At 38.9% G+C, this 18,536-nt stretch overlaps 2 protein-coding genes across 3 annotated transcripts in view; one reads left to right on the forward strand and one right to left on the reverse strand.

The window, feature by feature from the left end:
* LOC118739573 (ATP-binding cassette sub-family G member 1) overlaps window positions 1-16,247 on the forward strand; it is a 54,681-nt gene extending 38,434 nt beyond the window's left edge. For both annotated transcript variants that reach the window (XM_036470970.1, XM_036470969.1), the window contains exons 3-9: window positions 6,142-6,271; window positions 9,242-9,780; window positions 9,846-10,310; window positions 10,383-10,499; window positions 10,625-10,725; window positions 10,803-10,958; window positions 15,513-16,247. In XM_036470970.1, the coding sequence (XP_036326863.1) occupies window positions 6,142-6,271; window positions 9,242-9,780; window positions 9,846-10,310; window positions 10,383-10,499; window positions 10,625-10,725; window positions 10,803-10,958; window positions 15,513-15,854 (1,850 nt within the window). In that variant the 3' untranslated portion in view covers window positions 15,855-16,247. The remainder of the gene's footprint in view (window positions 1-6,141; window positions 6,272-9,241; window positions 9,781-9,845; window positions 10,311-10,382; window positions 10,500-10,624; window positions 10,726-10,802; window positions 10,959-15,512) is intronic.
* Window positions 16,248-16,331: 84 nt separating this feature from the next.
* The window catches only part of LOC118739575 (serine/threonine-protein kinase RIO1), a 3,693-nt gene continuing 1,488 nt past the window's right edge, over window positions 16,332-18,536 (reverse strand). The window contains exons 2-3 of the mRNA XM_036470971.1: window positions 16,906-18,225; window positions 16,332-16,845 (exon numbers count right to left, since the gene is read on the reverse strand). Of these exons, the coding sequence (XP_036326864.1) occupies window positions 16,429-16,845; window positions 16,906-18,225 (1,737 nt within the window). The 3' untranslated portion in view covers window positions 16,332-16,428. The remainder of the gene's footprint in view (window positions 16,846-16,905; window positions 18,226-18,536) is intronic.

Below are 18,536 nucleotides of genomic sequence, written 5' to 3' on the forward strand. Positions count from 1 at the left end.
CACCAGGCAACTGACAAGCCAACCAACACAAAATATCGAAATATTTTAATTTTTGGGTGACGGTTGCGGCAACACGAATTTCTATAAGCAACTATGCATATAGTGCACGAGGCAAAGGTCGAAGCAACATGCATTATGCTGACTACACACGAGGCAACCAGAGCATGCTTGGGCGGTATTTCTACAGAAAAACTACAAAAAAAATTTAGCTCGAAAAATATTACGAGTACTTAAAGAAAATGAATACGTGGTCAATTGTTTGAGTCACTGTACACTGTGTATACATACGTATGTATTGTCGTATCACTCTGCTCGCATTACATTCCCATTAGTTTTTATTTTATTTTATGTTATTTAATTCTTTTTATTTTTTTTTGTGTGCTAGGGTTCGGCATAAAAGCATTTGGCTTATAATTTCCAATGTGTGCTTTGCATAATAAATAAACTGAACTACTGAACGACCGCGTGGTGACGACAAAATTTGTTTATACAAAGTTCATTTTGCGCTTCTATTTATTTCATTTTTATTTTTACTTAAATTTATTTATTTTTTTTTATTCTGCTGTTTAGTAACCATTAAGTAAAAAGTCACGTTGTCGTGTAAACACACAATGCGATTCGTGTGCGTTCAAATTAATGCACCTCAACGAGCAGCGAAAAAAAAAACGGCGAATGCAGATAATAGCAACACAATTGACAGACTTTGTATAATTTGCGCCAGCAGCAATCATAACACAAGCAAAAGTGACTCAACAGTTGTCGGCTTTTTGGTTGATGTCGATGGGTGGAAGTAGGGTGACCAGACGTCCTGATTTATCAGGACATGTCCTGATTTCAGGGGCTAATTAAAGTGTCCTGACTGATTTTTCATTTGTCCTGATTTTTACAAAGCTGACCTTTTATAAAATTTTTACTGCGTTCACATAATAACATACCTGCAAAACTTGAATGACCGAAACTACAATACGCGTACAGAATTTTTCGATTGTCTCTAACACATAAATAGAGAACCACTGTGTCAAGGTACAACTGGTTATAAGAAATGCTATTGAGTCTTATCCTTAGCATCCTACCTATTGTACTTAAAGAAGGTGTTGAGCTTTTGTTGGCGACCTTGATAAAGATTTTCACAGCGCCGCTTGCACTTGCCTACATCCCACAACTCTCAACTGAGAACTCTCAATTCTTAAAGCCTGATTATGGCAACTTAACGTAACTTAACAGAACGTAGAACTTAGAGAATCAAAATGAAACAGATTTCGACGTGGCATTAAGTTACGTCAAGTTTCGGCTGTTGCCATAATCAGACCATTACCATTGAGCGTGTAAAAACAATTATTTAAAAACTCAAGTCCGATGGAAAGGAAAGTGATGTGCTAACATGCAAAAATGTAATGTCCTGATTTTTCCTTCGATTCATCTGGTCACCCTAGGTGGAAGTGATGATGGCACGGCGGCGATGCCACTCTTGTTTTTTGTACGCTTATACATATTTATTTGTTAAAATTGCGGTAATCACTGCAAATGCATTTGCAAATAAAAACAAAAAGGGCGGCGCTGCCAAGTTCATTGCCCGCACTCATCCACAGTTCTTTTTGTTTTGTTTTTATTAATTTATTTGCTGTGGTTATTTGCAGATTGCCGGCTACTGATTGCAGGTGCAATATTTTTATTTTGTATGTGCCAACATTGGCTATTAAATTTTCTCACGGCTGTAATAGCTTTGTTATTCCCTGCTGGCGTGTAGTAAATGCTAAAAAAAAGAAAACATAAATTAATATTGTTCGTTCTTATTGTGGCCGTGTCGCACTTCTTGTGAGTTATGCTTATTCGAGTGTTTTTTTTTATAAACAATTGCGCCTACAAATTTAACGAGCCTATGCCGAGAAGCAGTGTTCATAACTCAGGGATGCACTTGGTCTCTTCGTTTCACCATTTACCATATAGCGCACCATTAGTGGATACCAACCAGAAGTCAATTAAATTGTTTACATTTGCATTGCTTGGTGGCTTCGTCATTTGCATAGCTTTCAAAAAACATTATTCACTTAAATTTTTTGTTTACATAGGCTTGTCAGTCTGGTATTTACATATTTTGTTGTTGTTGTCGTTTAGCAAAAAGTCTTATTTAACATAAATCAAGTTTACATTATTAATTCCCCTTAAAACTTTTTTAAACCCATGGCGGCGCTCAAATGTAAAATATTTATTTAATTCCCACAGGAAAGTTTTCGCGTGTGGCGGAAGGTTAATTTCCACTTTTATACTTCAAATACTACTACTTTACAAATGCTATTAAAAAATTAGGTGCTTACATCCAGCCAAAATTTAAAGCTTGGTTAGTTTAGACTTCATTTTCGTAACTTACACAACTCAAATTAATATTTTGGCCCAACTACCATATGAAATTGTCATAGCGGTAAGTCAAAACTTAACTGCACAGGCGAAACTTCCTGTATTCCACTAGGTTGGATTATGTTGCAGTGCCCGCCATTATTTAATTTTAACAAAAAAAAAAGTATCCTTTCATAGGCAACTTATGAAAAAATGTGCATACAATATTCTATCTGGCAGCATTGTCTGCCCAGAGATATCTAATCGTTTTCAAATTCCGGAATCTAATATTAATCTCAGAAATCGTATAATGTTCGCTGAAGGTTCGCATAAGTCGCTATACTCGTACAACGAGCCGATAGCCAGAGTTATTCGCCTTTGTAACAAACACTCTGCGTTAATTAATTTCAACATAGCCTTTATTGTTTTAAATTAAGTTTATTCAAACTCTTTAACTAATCTAAATTTTATCATAGTCTTTAAGAAATTCTGTTTCATAGACTGAAATAAATAAATAAATATTAATTTCCGTTGAGCAAAAAAATATAAAAAAATCATAAAATAATGATCAAATGCTAATTTAAATTACACCATTTAGTCATAGCTTTTTGTTTTAAAGCATTACAAGGACTTTAGTCAGCGTCTGCAATCTGTAGCCTCTTTAGTTTATCACTCATCGTTTCATCATTTTGTTTTCAACCACTCTGTCTTGCCTTGCAACAAAATCGTAAATACTTTACCAATCCCACTCAATTATTACAATTGATTCATTAAAATTAAAAAAAAAAACCTATAATTAATTAAGTGATAAGCAGTTTATTTGCATGCAAGTAGTGCAAAAATGCATATCAACTATGGAAAAATTCATGCGTGCATTTATGCATGTGTCAGATGTCACGACTACTACTGCACTTGGGGCAAACGTGCTTGCAAGCCTGAAAAGTAACAAAGGTCCACTCAATCACTCATCGAGTTCGGATTAATCGCATGATTGTGTTCTGGTACGATTATGTGAATGTGCAAGTGTAGGTGTACTGCCGACAAGTGAATTAACATGAAAAGGAATATTAAATATTGAAATGAAAATAGAAATAAATAAATTAAAACATTTATCTATATCTATACATAGTATAAAGGAAAGTCGAGATTCTTTGTACGCGGTAATCTCGAAAACTACTGAACGGATTTTGACGAGATTTTCTCTAACATACTCTGTATCGATAGGAGAGTGACCTTTTTTATATAAAGTTTTAATAGGGTTGCCACCTATCTAAATACTATAAGATCCGCACCGTTCGTTGGATTGCAAAAAGTGAGGTATCAAATGAAAGCGATTGGTCTCTAGAAAATCACCAAGGTCTTATTTTTTGAATAGGGTTGCCACCTGTTAAAAAATTACTACATAAGCGTAGGCGTCAGTTCTGCACCGTCACTGTCAAATGGAACGACTTAGCCTCTAGATGTGTAATAATGTATTATTTTTCTGAGTAGGGTTGCCACCTGTTTAAAAACTATAAGATCTTCACCGTTCGTTGGATAAAAAAATGCGATGACAATTGAAAGTGCATGCTCTTCGCATGTACAAAAACTTTAATTTTTTGCGTAACGTTGCCACCTGTTTAAAATTACTATCTTCTATACATAGTATAAAGGAAAGGCGAGATATTTTGACCACGCTACTGAACGGATTTAAAAAATATTTTTTAAGTATATAATAAACGAAGTACCTGATGACATACGATTTCTTTCTCCAAATACGTTAATGTACATACATACGAGTATCCATACATTCAGCGCGTGGCGAAGCCTCGCGCATCCGTGGCCGGTTAGTATACATATAAAAAGTATTTTTAGACGAAACCGGGTTTCAAGTAGGCAGTGACACGTCTCCATTGATGTCCTTGTCTTCTCGGCTTATCTTTGCTTCATAGACACCTCCTTAAAGGACCATACAGTTTCGAGTAACGTGATCTAGTACCCAAATAATCTTGCGTGTTTAGATGCGATCCAAAGTGAGGTTAGGCAAACGACAGCACCATCCGCTAAAGCTGCTTAAAGAGCGCGCGTGATGTGTAGATTTGCATGAAATCTACGAATCGCCTTCCTTTTGCCGATGGTCACTGAGCAGCTGTACAAGGCAACCGACGCTTCCTTTAACCTTTCCTCCATGGGTGGGTTCTAAAATAATTTGCTGCCCGAAAAGGGCAAACTGAGTGGAGGGTAATATGTGGAACGTGGATTTAGTGAATCTGTTCCTAAATGTCTGAAAGTTAGAGGACAAGGTTTGGCGGAGGAATATTCTGCGATCTACACTTATTTATTAGCACAGGCTGCTGCCTTAAATTAGATACCTAATTGGTTTGCTTAGTAATAATATTTTGGCAAAGTGCTTAGCCAAGCTTTACCTCCAATGTGTGAAGTTTGTCCAGATTTTATATCATAAATGTGGTTTTGGATCCATGTGGTATTACAATGGGCCCCTGACTGTACCTATGTAGGTATGCTATCTTCCTAAACGTTCAGCAAGCACTTCAACCTAACTTACCCTAATGTTAAATTAGGCTCTTTTAATTTTGCTATATGCAGGTCGCTGAAGACTAGAATTACTTTCAAGGCGGTAGCGATTGTACAACAAAAATTGACATGTGTTTTGTTCTTGCTTTTGATAAACGACTGTAAAATTTCAGCTTTTCTTCTCTCAAGGAAGTAGAGGGGAAGTAATACATACAATTATTCTTACTTTCTCACACACCCATTTTAGAGAAGTATAAAATTTTAATATATTTGTACCAAGGCAAATTAAATAAGTTGTTCTAGCCACACCACCTTATATGAATTCGGTTTAATACCTTTCGAAATCGATTTGTACATCAACAAGTAATTTTTAGCAAAAAAAAAACCGACTTCAACTCCAACATAAAAAAAAAAAATATATATATATATATCTCAAGATCCACTGATCGGATCTCAACCAGATTAGTATGGGTATGAGTCACTACCTTTCCGATGCAAAAAGAATTATCGAAATCGGTTGACGTGGTCCAAAGTTATGCGGTAACATACATAAAAAAAAAAAAAAAAAAATCCGACGAACTGATAACCTCCTCCTTTTTTGGAAGTCGGTTAAAAAGTTCAAGACAGCTCGACAGTCGTTACTTGCCTGTGCCAACTGGAAATACATATGTACATACTGCATACATACATATAGAAACAAGAAGATTGTCTCTATGAAAAGTTTCTAGGCTAAGGGGTAAAACAGACGAAAAAACGAAGAAAATTTCATAGAGAAATCTTATTGATTTTATGTGAAAATTCTTATAGATTTTATTTAGATTTTAAAAGTCACATATCGTATAGAAAATGTTGTTGATTTTAAAAGAAACGCTTTTTAATTTAATGAAATGTTTTCTTGAATTCATTTGAAATAACTTCTTAAATTCGTCTAAATTCTATTTGAAAAGTAATTCATATTATTAAATAGAATAGTGTCGGAGACCAGCGTTGCCGAATAGTTAGAGCTGTAAACTGTTATACAGTAGATCCCGGGTTATAAGTTATATTTAGAATTTTGTACGCAAATATGAAGTTTTGATTTTTTTTATTGACGGACTTAAGTCAAAATTTATATAGCCAACATAAGTCGTTCCACGTTGCTTAATTTTTTTATTTGGTTACACAGTGCTGTTATTTACTATGGAAACTCCGAGCATTATCATTTTAGAATTGTTTGAACATTTATATTTTTTTGTGTATACCTAAATAATACCTAAAGTTAATTTAATATGGTATTAATTTTTTCTTTTTTAGTTAAAGTAACTGGTACCCGTCTAATATTGCGCGGCGTCAGCGGCAGCTTCCGCAATGGTCAATTGTCGGCAATTATGGGCCCTTCCGGTGCGGGCAAGAGTAGTTTACTGAACGCTTTATCAGGTTTGCGGTAAGTATAAAGATTTGCATAAAGATTTGAATTGGCATGGGGAGGAAATATATTTATGTGTGTAAACCATATATATGCATGTTTATAATCAAAGAAGCTAAAAGAAGAAATTATCAGAGCTCACATTCAAATTCAAGGTCAATATAAAGCGGAGAAAAAAAAGCTATCAGCCAGATATGTATGTATCTGTGTATGTACGTACATATTTATGTACATCTGTATGAATGAAGTCTTGTATGTCTTTTAGTTTAGCACTTCCAAAATACATACATAAATTTGCACTTAGACAAAAGTATTTCTCACATCACTTCAAAAAATATCAAACCGATATTTCTATGTTCGTTTCGTTTAACTTTTATTGATTTTTTTTTTTAGAAAATTATTACTTTAGATTCGTTATCGAATTACGCTTTTGAGACGGGCTTTAAACTTCCGTCAAAGATCAATAAAACATTATTGTTGATGACTTTTTTGCACAATCATGCATATACAGGGACTCAAACAAACGACCACGTGTTGAGTTTTTTTTTAAACATTCGCAATATTTTTCGAGCAAATTCTTTTTTGTTATTTTTCTATAGATATACCGCCTAAGCTTTAACCAAAAGTATATAAATCACAGTTTCAAACTTTATATAAAATTTAGGAAAATTCAAGAAATTTTCATAAAAAACTCAAATTTATGCATTTATGCAGTTTTATAGCCCATACAATTTTAGTCTAAAGAAGTGAGAGTTTCAACCGGCTAAAAAATTGTGTTGATTTTTGGGATTTTTTTTCCGAGGCTGCTTTTGCGTTTTTTTTTTTTTTAATGTTCTAAAGGTGCAGATTACAAAGTTGAAATTGTGATGAAAATTTGTTGGGTTTTCCTAAATTTTGTATAACCAAAGTTTGAAACTGTGATTTATATGGTTTTTTTTTATAGAAAAATAACAAAAAAATCTAGCTCGAAAAACATTACGAATATTAAAAAAAAACAAAAACAAATCAACACGTGGTAATTTGTTTGAGTCACTGTAACTTAAATATACACATACCTATGTACCTACCCTCTGTACATATGCAAATGTACATACTCGTATGTATATACATATGTACTTACTTAAAAAATAACTGGTTTTATACATTTAATATTTAACTTCACGCTTAGGTATTTGATGCTCGAAGGTTCCATGCAAAAGATTAATTTTGGCAAAAAATGCGAGGTAATAGTTTCATTTTAATAAAAATGTGTGTATGTTTGTATGTAGTTCTGTAGCTTCTCAAAGAAACACGAATAGTGAAGCATGGCTGTATTTAATACATAATAATTTTTTATTATTCGCGCATGTTTTGATTATGCCACCATTTTTTTAATGAAATTTTGTTGTGTGGCTTGGGTTTCCGTACCCTTCTCAGCACCTTTTTCTCATCTACTCATCTTTTGCGATGTTAAGATTCAGACATCTTATCTTGGCCCTCAATTTCTACGTAAATCTAGGTTTTCAGCTAAACATACATATTAGGGTGCATTTCCAAAAAAGTTGTAGGTTTTCTACCGGAATTATAAAAATTATTATATTCTTATACTTAAATTAAAAAAAAAATAACGAGGACTTTAAATGCTTTATAATTCGACAATTTGAATGAAAATTCCACTTTATATAGCTCTTTAAACCTATTTTATTTTTTATGAATAAGACCATAAGGCTGTCGTAAAAATCGGAAATTTCGGAAACGTATACAGATTTACGTGAGCTGTACACTGAGGGAAAAAAATATTAAAATCAAATAGAAACGTAATTGATCTTACTATAAACGTCAACGAAAGTACTGTATATTGGTAAATATTCAATTCAATTACGCGCATATTAAAATGACCGCGTTCGTACTGAAAAAGCATCCGTGAAGTGAATAATCAAGATAAAAACTAAAAAAAAAAAATTTATTCGCATGTTTTGCCTGCAGTGGAATTCGAACCCGACCATTTCCGGACATCAACAACTTGTGGCAAGCATCTTTGCGCACTCAGCTACACCCAGCCATATAAATTTGCTTTCAAATGTTGAATATCCATCAACACCACAGCACGCGATTTGTACGGATTTAAAAGTGTACCGATTTAAAAATACCTTCGAGGATAGAATTTTTATTACCCAAGCGCATTTGTGCACAAGGCTATTATAACTTTGTTCACATAACGGTTGTTTGTAACAGCCTAAAGGAATTGAGATACATAGATATATACAATGTATACATAAGTGCTCAGAAAGAAAAGAGAAATTGATAAGGCTGTGACTGTCTGTCCGTCCGCCTGTCCATCTGTGTACACGATAACTCGAGTATTGAGATATCTTAACGAAACTTGGTACGTGTACTTCTTTTTAATGTAGGAAAATGGGTAAAATCGTATAATAACCACGCCTACCTTCCATACACATACATAATGTTAGTTGACGAAAATACAAAAAGCGCGATATTTTTACCCGACTTCCAAAAAAGGGGGAGGTTATTAATTTCTCGGAATATTTTTTTTTTTTTTTTTTTTTATGTTTGTATGTTACCGCATAACTTTGGACCACGTCAGCCGATTTCAATAATAATTTTTGTATCGGAAAGGTAGTGTCTCAGAGGTGGTCCCATACTAATCTGGTTAAGATCCGATCAGCGGATCATGAGATATATATATATATATTTTTTTTTTATATGAGAGTTGAAGTCGGTTTTTTTTTGCTAAAAATTACTTGTAGTAAATTGATATTTACAATGACCTTTTGGCGGAAAATAAGAATATTACAAATTTTTCGAAAATGGGCGTAGCCCCGCCCACTGATGATTACATGCATAATCTCGGTAGCCGCTTCACCAATTTCTCTCAAACTTAGCACAATTGTTGGTCTTAAAAGCCTTACTCAATTTCATTTAAGTGTCCTAATCTTAACACATCTTGAAACTCCTACCAACTTCCCAATTTTCTTCTCCTTTTCTCAGCACCTCCGACGTTAGTGGACACATAAAAATCGAAGGCAAAGGTTCCTGCTACATCACACAAGATGACAATCATCAAACCCTACTTACCGTTGAGGAACTCATGGAGCTTAGTTGCAATCTCAAGTTACCGCATTGCGAACGTAAAGCTGAGCTGATAACAGAGATACTCGAGAATCTCAATCTAAATCATAGACGTAACATTTTTGCGGAAAAATTGAGTGGCGGCGAACGTAAACGCCTCTCGATCGCACTCGAATTGGTGGACAATCCAAAGATATTTTTCCTCGATGAACCCACTAGCGGTCTGGATGAGGTGACAGCGGCGCAATGCATTCGGTTACTTAGCCAATTAGCTAAACAAGGACGCACCATTGTCTGTACAATACACCAACCGTCGGCGACGATATTCAATTATTTTGATAGCATTTTTGTGCTGGCCAGTGGACAGTGCGTCTATCAGGGACCACCATCGGCAGTCATACCATTTTTACGTCACGTGCATATCGAATGCCCCAAGTATTATAGTCCATCGGATTACAGTGAGTTTGTGTGATGTATTGAGCAGGGTTGCATTTTATTCCAACTTTGTTTAATTTTCTTTCAGTTATCGAGCTCTGCGATGCGGACGAAGGTAAACTCATACCCTTGCTTAGCGATCTCACTGGCAATGGCAAGTGGATTTATGCACCAGTGCAGCAACAACACAATGGTCTAAATGGTGTAAGCGAAGTAAACGGCGGTGTACCCACGCCCGTTTCAAAGCCACATTCCAAAGACTTTCAGCAGTCGGTGCGTACTTTCTTCGTGGAGGAACCAAAACGTAGTCGCCTACAACATTGGCTCGCTGCCGGCACGAATTTTTCTACCGATGGTACGCTGATTGGTGGCGTGACTGCATTCTATGAGCAGGTGAAAACCTTCACCAAGTTGCTGGATCATGAGCGTGAGCACTCTTCGGGCGTCCACCAGTTCTCTGTGCTCTTAAAAATGATGCTGAAGCGTACAATGCGCAGCCACGTTATTTTACTTATACAATTTTTGCATCATCTTTTAACGGCATTGTGCTTTGGTAGGTGGTGTAATGGAGTTTTGATTCAAAAGGCAATATAAATATGCAATATTTTTTTTATTTTATATTTAGGTTTGATTTTCTTAAATCTTGGTAATCAGGGCTCGCGCATGTTTGACCATTTGAAATTCTGCATTGGCGTTATTATAATCATCGCATATACACAAGTCATGCTGCCCATATTGAGCTGTAAGTACAATTAGAGTACAGTAAAACCCGTTTATAATTATAATTATGAGAATGGGAAACGTACTCCATTGAATTTCCTAATCAATTGGTCATTAGTATAAATCTCTGTTTTTCTTTCCATTTAGTTCCCATGGAAATAAAAATCGTACGAAAGGAGACTTTCAATCGTTGGTATAAGTTAACTCCATATTATATGGCTTTGAATATATCACGGTTGCCCTTGCAAGTAACTAACATACATATCTACTTGCAATTATAGTAACTATCGGGCATAAAGCTAAAATGTATATTTAATTATTTTAGATCTTTTTCAATATGATCATGCTGACAATTATTTATTGGATGAGTGGGTTGCCGGCTCAATGGTGGCGTTTTGGCTTATTTGCCAGTATTGGTTTAATGACATCGCTAATTGCAGAGGGCATGGGATTGGCAATTGGAATGACATTTAGCATAACGGTAAGTGTCCACAATTTGAGTGGAGAAGCTTAAAAACAAATTTAATATATAAAATGAAACGCCACACATGTGATATAAAATATATGTTGATGTTGATTGGTTTTTTACGACTGGGTGGTAAGCTTTATTTTGGAACGAATTTCAAGAGCGAAAAATGACACGGAAGGTGGTACAATGCCGAAGCCTGTTTATCTCCAAACCAAACTTTACAAGGGCTGACGGTTACCTCTCCGAACTTTCTCGTTTCTTCACTGCATGAAGCCTAACACTCTCCCATACGAGATCCTCGGCAACTCGCTTTACCACCTCGGAGTTACCTATACTTCTCGGCGCATACAACCACAATTACCAACAGAGTAAAGAGCCGCAACAAGGTCCTCAAGTTGCTGGTCGGCAGCATCTGGGGCAAAAACAAAGAAACGTTGTTGGCAATTGGCCGGCCGGTTCTAAACTATGCAGAGCCCGTGTTGTCGCCGGGGACTAGAAGGACGCAGTGGACGAGACAGAGATTTGCCTTTCTAGGGAGACTCGGACCTCAATAGCCCAACTTCGCTCAGGTATGAGTTTCACCTGCTGTAGTAGCCAGTTCTTGTCTCCCGAGACAGATGGATCTCCGTCGCGTCAATGTCCGGTGTTTGTGTGCCTAGAACGGCATTCACAGGTCTAGAGTCTACATAACTCGAGACTGAGTCCCTGTGAATGCCGTTCAGGGCCTGTCGGTATGCTGACGGGTCCAGAGGCTGCTTATTGAACCTCTGGACTTCATCCGTCAGTTCATATAGATGCCTTCTGACGTGCCTAGGCGAGGGCTCCTCTGCAAGCAGCTGTCTTTTTGGGTGGCCGCATCTGTGGCTTCTAACCAGTAACTGCTTGCAGAGCATTGTGTTATGCTCCCTAATTGGGTGCATTTTCGCCTCGTCATGAAGGTGGTATTCAGGTGACATCAGGACGCTGTTCTGAGTGCGGTGTTCTGTGTTGTCTGTAGCTTCATCCACTGCGTCCTACTAGTCTCCGGCGACCACACTGGTGCTGCGTAGTTTAAAACCGGCCTTGTATGTTGCCAGCAACGTTTCTTTGTCTTTGCCCCAGGTACTGCCGGCTAGCGACTTGAGGACTTTGATGCGGCTCTGTACTTTGTTGACAATAGCGGTTGCATGCGCAGAGAAGGAGAGCAGGCTGTCGAATGTTACTCCGAGTATTTTGATGTTATTCACCGTCGGAATTGGTGTATTATCGACGTGAATTCCCAGCGGTAGCATGACCTCCTTCGTCCAGGTAGTGAACAAGGTCATAGAGGATTTCGTAGGGGAGAGGGCTAGACACTTTGCAGTGAAGAAGCGAGAAAGTTCAGAGAGATATCCGTTTACTTTCGAACACGGGTCATCAATTCCATGATTGAGCAATCGTCGGCGTAAGAGACAATCGAGACTCCCTCTGGTGGTTGAGGGAGCTTCGAAATATAAAAGTTGAACAGTAGCGGGGAAAGGACACAACCCTGTGGAACCCCCTGTTTTATTTTTCTAAGTTTGCTCGATTTGTCTCTAAACATTACCGACGAGTGTCGACCACTCAGATAATTTGACGACCACCGTTTGAGCCTCTGTGGGAGAGAGGAAGCCTCTATATCTTCTAGTAGCGTGGAATGGCTGACAGTTTCAAATGCCTTTGACAGGTCCAACGCTACTAGAATCGTTCTCTTACAGGGACGGTTACGGTTAAGGCCACGAGTTATCTGAGTGTTTATGGCGTTAAGTGCTGTTGTTGTACTGTGCACTTTACGGAAACCATGCTGATGCTTCGCTGGGGTCAGGTAGTTCGTGAAATACGGGAGCAACAGGGCCTCAAGTGTCTTCGCTACCGGGGAAAGGAGTGTTATCGGTCGATACGAATCTCCTTTGTTGGCAGGTTTCCCCAGTTTGAGCAGTGAGACCACTCTCCCCACCTTCCAGATGTCTGGGATGATGAGAGTGGCCATAGACAAATTGAGGACCTCCGTTAGGTACGCTACTCCCGCAGGACCCAAATTTTTCAGCATCAGCATGCATATTCCGTCGGGACCCATGGCTTTGGAGGCTTTCGCCTTCCCGATGGCCACCTGAACTTCACCGCAAGTGAAAGAAAGGGGGGCACAATTTGTTGGCAGTTTGTGCAGCCTTTTGGTCACTCGACGCTTGGTTTTGTCCACCGGTGAATGCGGTATGAACTGCCGGCTAAAGTAGCTCGCGCATCGCTCAGGGTCAGACGGGGCATGGTCACCGAAAGAAATTTCGACTCTGTCGTCGTGCTTCGTCGGATTGGACAGTGACCTCATGGTTGACCAAAGCTTACGCACACCAGAGGTGAAGTTACAGGTCTTCAGATGCTCTTCCCACTTCCTCCGCTTATGTACGCTCACTAGTTGCCGAATCTCCGCGTCGAGATCCCTGATACGGGGATCTCCGGGATCGGCCTGACGAAGGCTGTCACGCTCATCGGCTAGAACAGCCGCTTCGGCAGGGAAATTTGGACGTGGGTCCGTGATGCATCCTGCCGGTACGAAGCGGGCTGCAGCAGCAGTAACAGCCCTGCGGAACTTACGTTCACCAAGCTGGACATCGGTTGGTGGTGGGAGAGCAGTGAAGGTGTTTTCAGTAAATTCCGCGAAGCCTTTCCAATCAGCTTTAGAAAAGTTGATATATGTTCGGTGCTCCGCGGAAGCAAAGTTGGTTTATCGATCGAGATGACTATGGGCAGATGGTCTGATGCCAAAGTCAGCATAGGTCGCCATGATATGCTGTTTATCAGACCAACGCTGACTATTGTTATGTCTGGCGAGCTGCAGTAGCTGCCCATAATCCTGGTGGGTGCGTCGTTGTTCATTGTGCAGAATGTCGAATCGTCTATCTGCTCAGCCAAATCGGTTCCTCTAAGATCGTTTGACAGGCTTGAGTGCCAAAGATCGTGGTGCGCATGAAAGTCACCTACTACCATTCGGTTTTCACCTCTGAGGAGCGCACCTATATCAGGGTGATATCCTGCCAGGCAGGAGGTAACAGGGGGTATGTATACGTTGAATATTTCGAGGTCAACATCGCCTGACCGGATAGCAATGCCTTAACATTCTAGGGTGGTATCCCTGCGGTCGATGTCTGCTTCGATAAGATGATACTGCACGGTGTGGTGCGTGATGAACGCTAAGCCACCACCATTATCTCGCTCGCGATCTCGACAATGCACGTTGTACCCGGCACAATTCAACAATGTTGAATTGCTGTGCAACTACCATGCCTTCCCATAAAGACGGTTATCTCCCCGATCTTGCTCTGGAGCCCGTTGCAGTTAAATTGAAGGAGCTTCATATGGTTCGGAAGACGTGTGGTAATGCGTGGTGTGAGAGATGTGTGTGGCCGGGACGCCATTGGCTGTGTGCGCTGCTGAGGTGGTTGTCGCCCTGTGGTGGTGGTGGGTGGCGTCGCGGTTGAGGTTTGCGACCGTGCTGCGCAACACGGGCCCTCGACGTTCCTCGTCCAATCTAGCGTGGTGCGCAAACCTGAACATGCCCTAAAGTGGCACCAGCCAAGGCAGGTGTTGCACTTGACTGATGTCACATTACGGAATATCCTGGTCTGACATACCGTGCAGATTGTAGGAGGAATCAAGAGTTGTTGGCGGTGGCGTGTGGGTGGTGGTGCGGTTGTGTGTGTTCTGTGGTCTGTCGCGGTTGTGGTGTGGTCTATTGTGTTATGTTGTTGTGCTGTGGTTTTTGTGTGGGACTGCTCAGGTGGACTGGGGTTAGCCGTGGAGGCTGCTCTGTTTGAGCAGCAGGGGGCCACAAACGACGTGGTCCACTGCCGATGTGTCCGTAGTCCTGAGCAGACTGTGAGGCGACTCCACCCCTCGCAAGTATTGCACTTGACTGAGGTGGAGTTGTGGTGTCGTCGTCTCTGGCATACACAGCAGGTGTAGGTTTCTGACCCTGGGTTTGACTCGATGCCAGTCCAGAGTAAAAGAAAACGTAGCGAATGCAGCCCTATGGACGAACAACTTCTGAGATACTTCGCCGACCTAAACGGGTTTAGATCGCCGAAACAACAGCCCTTGGTCGGGTAAAACCCGAGTCATTCCGGTACGTAGAACCGGCTGTCGTGGGAACGGCGAATTGGGAGTGATCGCTTTTGCTGAATGCGCGTTTTCTAAATTATTCTCGTCGCCAATTTAGTAAATGTTTATTAATTAGTTATAAAAAATCGAATTTACAGAAGAAAATTGTTTATTATTTTGCAAGAGAATAAAAGGTAATTTTTGCGTCAGAAAAATAATTTGACAAAAAGCGTAGTTTTTAAAAAAATGAAATTCAAAGCAAAGCAATTAATTAATTCTCGAATCAATTTATCCATTTATAACAATATCGACACCTGAACGCTATTAAGAAGTAAAATTTAAGAAAATAAGTTCAACAGGACTACACTAACTAATAATAAGTTAACAGGACCAAACCTTAGTTTATACTTGTGAAAATTAGAACAGGAAATTGAAAAAATAAATCCTACTAATATTTTATTTATTTTTTCATAGAATGGCAGCGCTGTTGGCCCACTGGCGATTGCTCCACTGCTAGGCTTGGCTATATATGGATTTGATTTTGCCGCACAAATCCCATACGGAATGAATCTTCTCATGAAATTCAGTTATGTACGGGTCGGTGTAGTGGCGTTGATACTCTCTGTTTTTGGCTTTGATCGTCCCGAATTAGAATGTGACGATATATATTGCCATTTCGGTGATCCGCGAGTGCTGCTCAAGTTTCTGGACATTGAACACCTATCGATGTGGTACCTCTTCTCGATACTCACAGTACTTATGCTCTTCTATAGAGTGCTAATGTATTTGAGTTTACGCAGACGTTGCGGTACATAAGCGATATTATTTTGTAAATGTGATTTTTAGTATTAAGTGGTAAAGTTAAGGTCAATTAAATAAAAATAAACAATGGTTTCATGGTGGATGTTAGTTGCTGCATAATCAGAAGTTCATGCATATACATAATATAATATTAATAGGCAATCTTATGCTGTGATAAATGATATGTTAATAGTGTACAATTTTTTACTTTATACGTGTAGTAATCTAATTGCAAGCAAACAAATACCCCTCTTATTCCAAAATTTTTACAAATTACATACCTAATAAGTGGCTTTGTAATTAAATTGTATGTAAAATTTTGTTACGATCGGAAAAGAACATATTGTTATGAGATAAGTAGGTACATAATCAAAGATATTCCACATATTTTAAGATGTACAAACTATTTTATAAAAAAGATGTTCTTGCGAACAATTAAATTTTTGGTATTTCTAAAAAAATAAACCCTGTTTTTATTTCACTTACATTACTTTATTATTTTTTTTTGTCTTCTAATTTCATTTAGAATGTTAAACTTACTATTTTAAAAGCATATAAATAAAACTATTTAAAAATTACACTTTATGCCTCATTTGCGCGTACTCGCCAACTTTTCTTTGCGTTTTTTGACATGCTTTTTCACTTTTACTTTGCGCTTTTCTGCCTTTGCCTCTTTGACAGCCTTCTTCCGCGCTTTTTTACTATTAGGAGATTCATCGCGTAGACGTGGTGACTTCACAAAACTTGTGTTACCCTCAGCCTCAGAATCTTCCTCATCATCACTTGAGCCAGTAGAACCGCCGACTATTTGACCTGCATTTTCCGCAATATTTTCTTTATCTTGCAAATTTTTTAGATTCTCATCTTCTATTGTTTCAGCCTGTACAAGAATATCTGGCTTTTTCTGCACATTTAGCTCGGCATTTAAGCCAGTGATTTTGCCATAGATAAGATCTTGTTTCACGCCTTTTTTCGCCTTATCCACGTCGCGTTCAAAGTGTCGCACCTAAGAAATGTTAAAATATTAATTAACGGCATTTTGTATATTACGTTGCAATCAACTTACCTCATCTAGACGTTTTGGTATATACGTGTTCTGCCAAACAGCTTCATCGATTTTTTCTTGCGCCGTAATTGCCTCAAAGTCCCGATCTTTAATCTGTTCAGAAATACGCTCTAGGCATGCCTCCATGTTTTCTTCAGTAATCGATTGATCTGTAATAAAGTCGAATAGCTCCTTCACTGTCATTGTGGCCACTGAACGTTTTCGAAAAAAGTCTGATATGTTTGCACAATCTTTGCGCAAGAAGTCGAATGCATGCGGATGATCGTGCTCTACTGACTGACTCACATCGATAATTATTAGCTGTCCATCTTGCAGCAATATATTGAATTCTGATAAGTCTGCGTGCACTAATTTGCATTTGTTATAAATACGCCACATAAGCACCACGCATTCGCGGTACAATTCACGCGCCTTTGATGTGGTCAATTCAACGTCTTTCAACTTCGGTGAGGGCCAACCATTTTTGCCACAAAAACGCATCACCAACACATGTGAGCGCAGCAGCAGTGGTTCGGGCACAGGCACACCAGCATTATGCATGCGCAGATAGTTACGCATCTCTTTCTCTGCCCAGGTACGTACCATTTTGCGTGGATTGTGGCGGCAATAGCCGTGACGGAAACGAAATTCACCTGACACATACTTGTCACGATCTTTAAAAATCAGTATGGACGTTTTATAGATTTTTATAGCATACTCGTCGCCATCCTTCGAGACTGCGTGATAAACATTTGCTTCCTTGCCAGTTGAGATGCAGCCATTGATTTCTTGTATGAAACCACGATTTAAAAGTTTGAACAGTATCATGCGCGTTCGAGGATCCATCACTTGTTCGGCAGTGGCGCGGTCATGCTTATCACGTACGCGAACACGTTCAGCTTCTTGACGGCGATCAAATGTAACTAATTTATTGGCGGCCTGCGCACTCATATTTGCGTTAGGATCGTATTTTTCTACATTTATACGTGCGGAGTAACGTCGCAGTAGTTTTTCATTTGGTTGAAAGCTGTTCAAACGCTTTGCTTGCGAAGCACTACTTGCACTTGCGGTGCCCGCAGATCCGCCAGCAGTGTGGTTGAGAGAAATTTGAGCCGTTTGAGCATTGTGCTTTTGGTAGCCTGTGTACGATTCTTCATAGTCATATGTGTCGTCACTGTCTTCGTGGTAGTCATAGTCATCATCGTCATCCTCATTCTGCTCTTCCGGACTTTGGTCACCACTTTTTTGGTTTAAGTCGTCGTTTTGTGCAACATCCTCTTTGATGTCCTTAAACGTGACATGTTTCAATGTCATCTTGTTAAAGTTATTTACCAAATTATTCTGAATATGATAAAAATGATTAATAAATAGTTTACAAAACTAACTTATTTTTTTGACAAAGATTGTGAAATCGTCGGTCCCTACGAAGAGTAGCACATTTCACTATTCGCGTGGAAGACTAGCACATTTCACTATTAGCGTGGAAGACCTGCACATTTCATTATTCGCGTCGAAAAGTAGCACATTTCAGATTTTTGCGTGGAAGAGTAGCACATCGTTATTTGCGTGGAAGACTAGTACATTTCAGATTTTTGCGTGGAAGAGTAGCACATTTCGTTATTTGCGTGGAAGACTAGCACATTTCGTTATTT

Source organism: Rhagoletis pomonella, unplaced genomic scaffold, assembly GCF_013731165.1.
Source record: "Rhagoletis pomonella isolate Grant_MI unplaced genomic scaffold, Rhpom_1.0 Rhpom_scaffold_00005, whole genome shotgun sequence".
NCBI classification, from domain to species: domain Eukaryota; kingdom Metazoa; phylum Arthropoda; class Insecta; order Diptera; family Tephritidae; genus Rhagoletis; species Rhagoletis pomonella.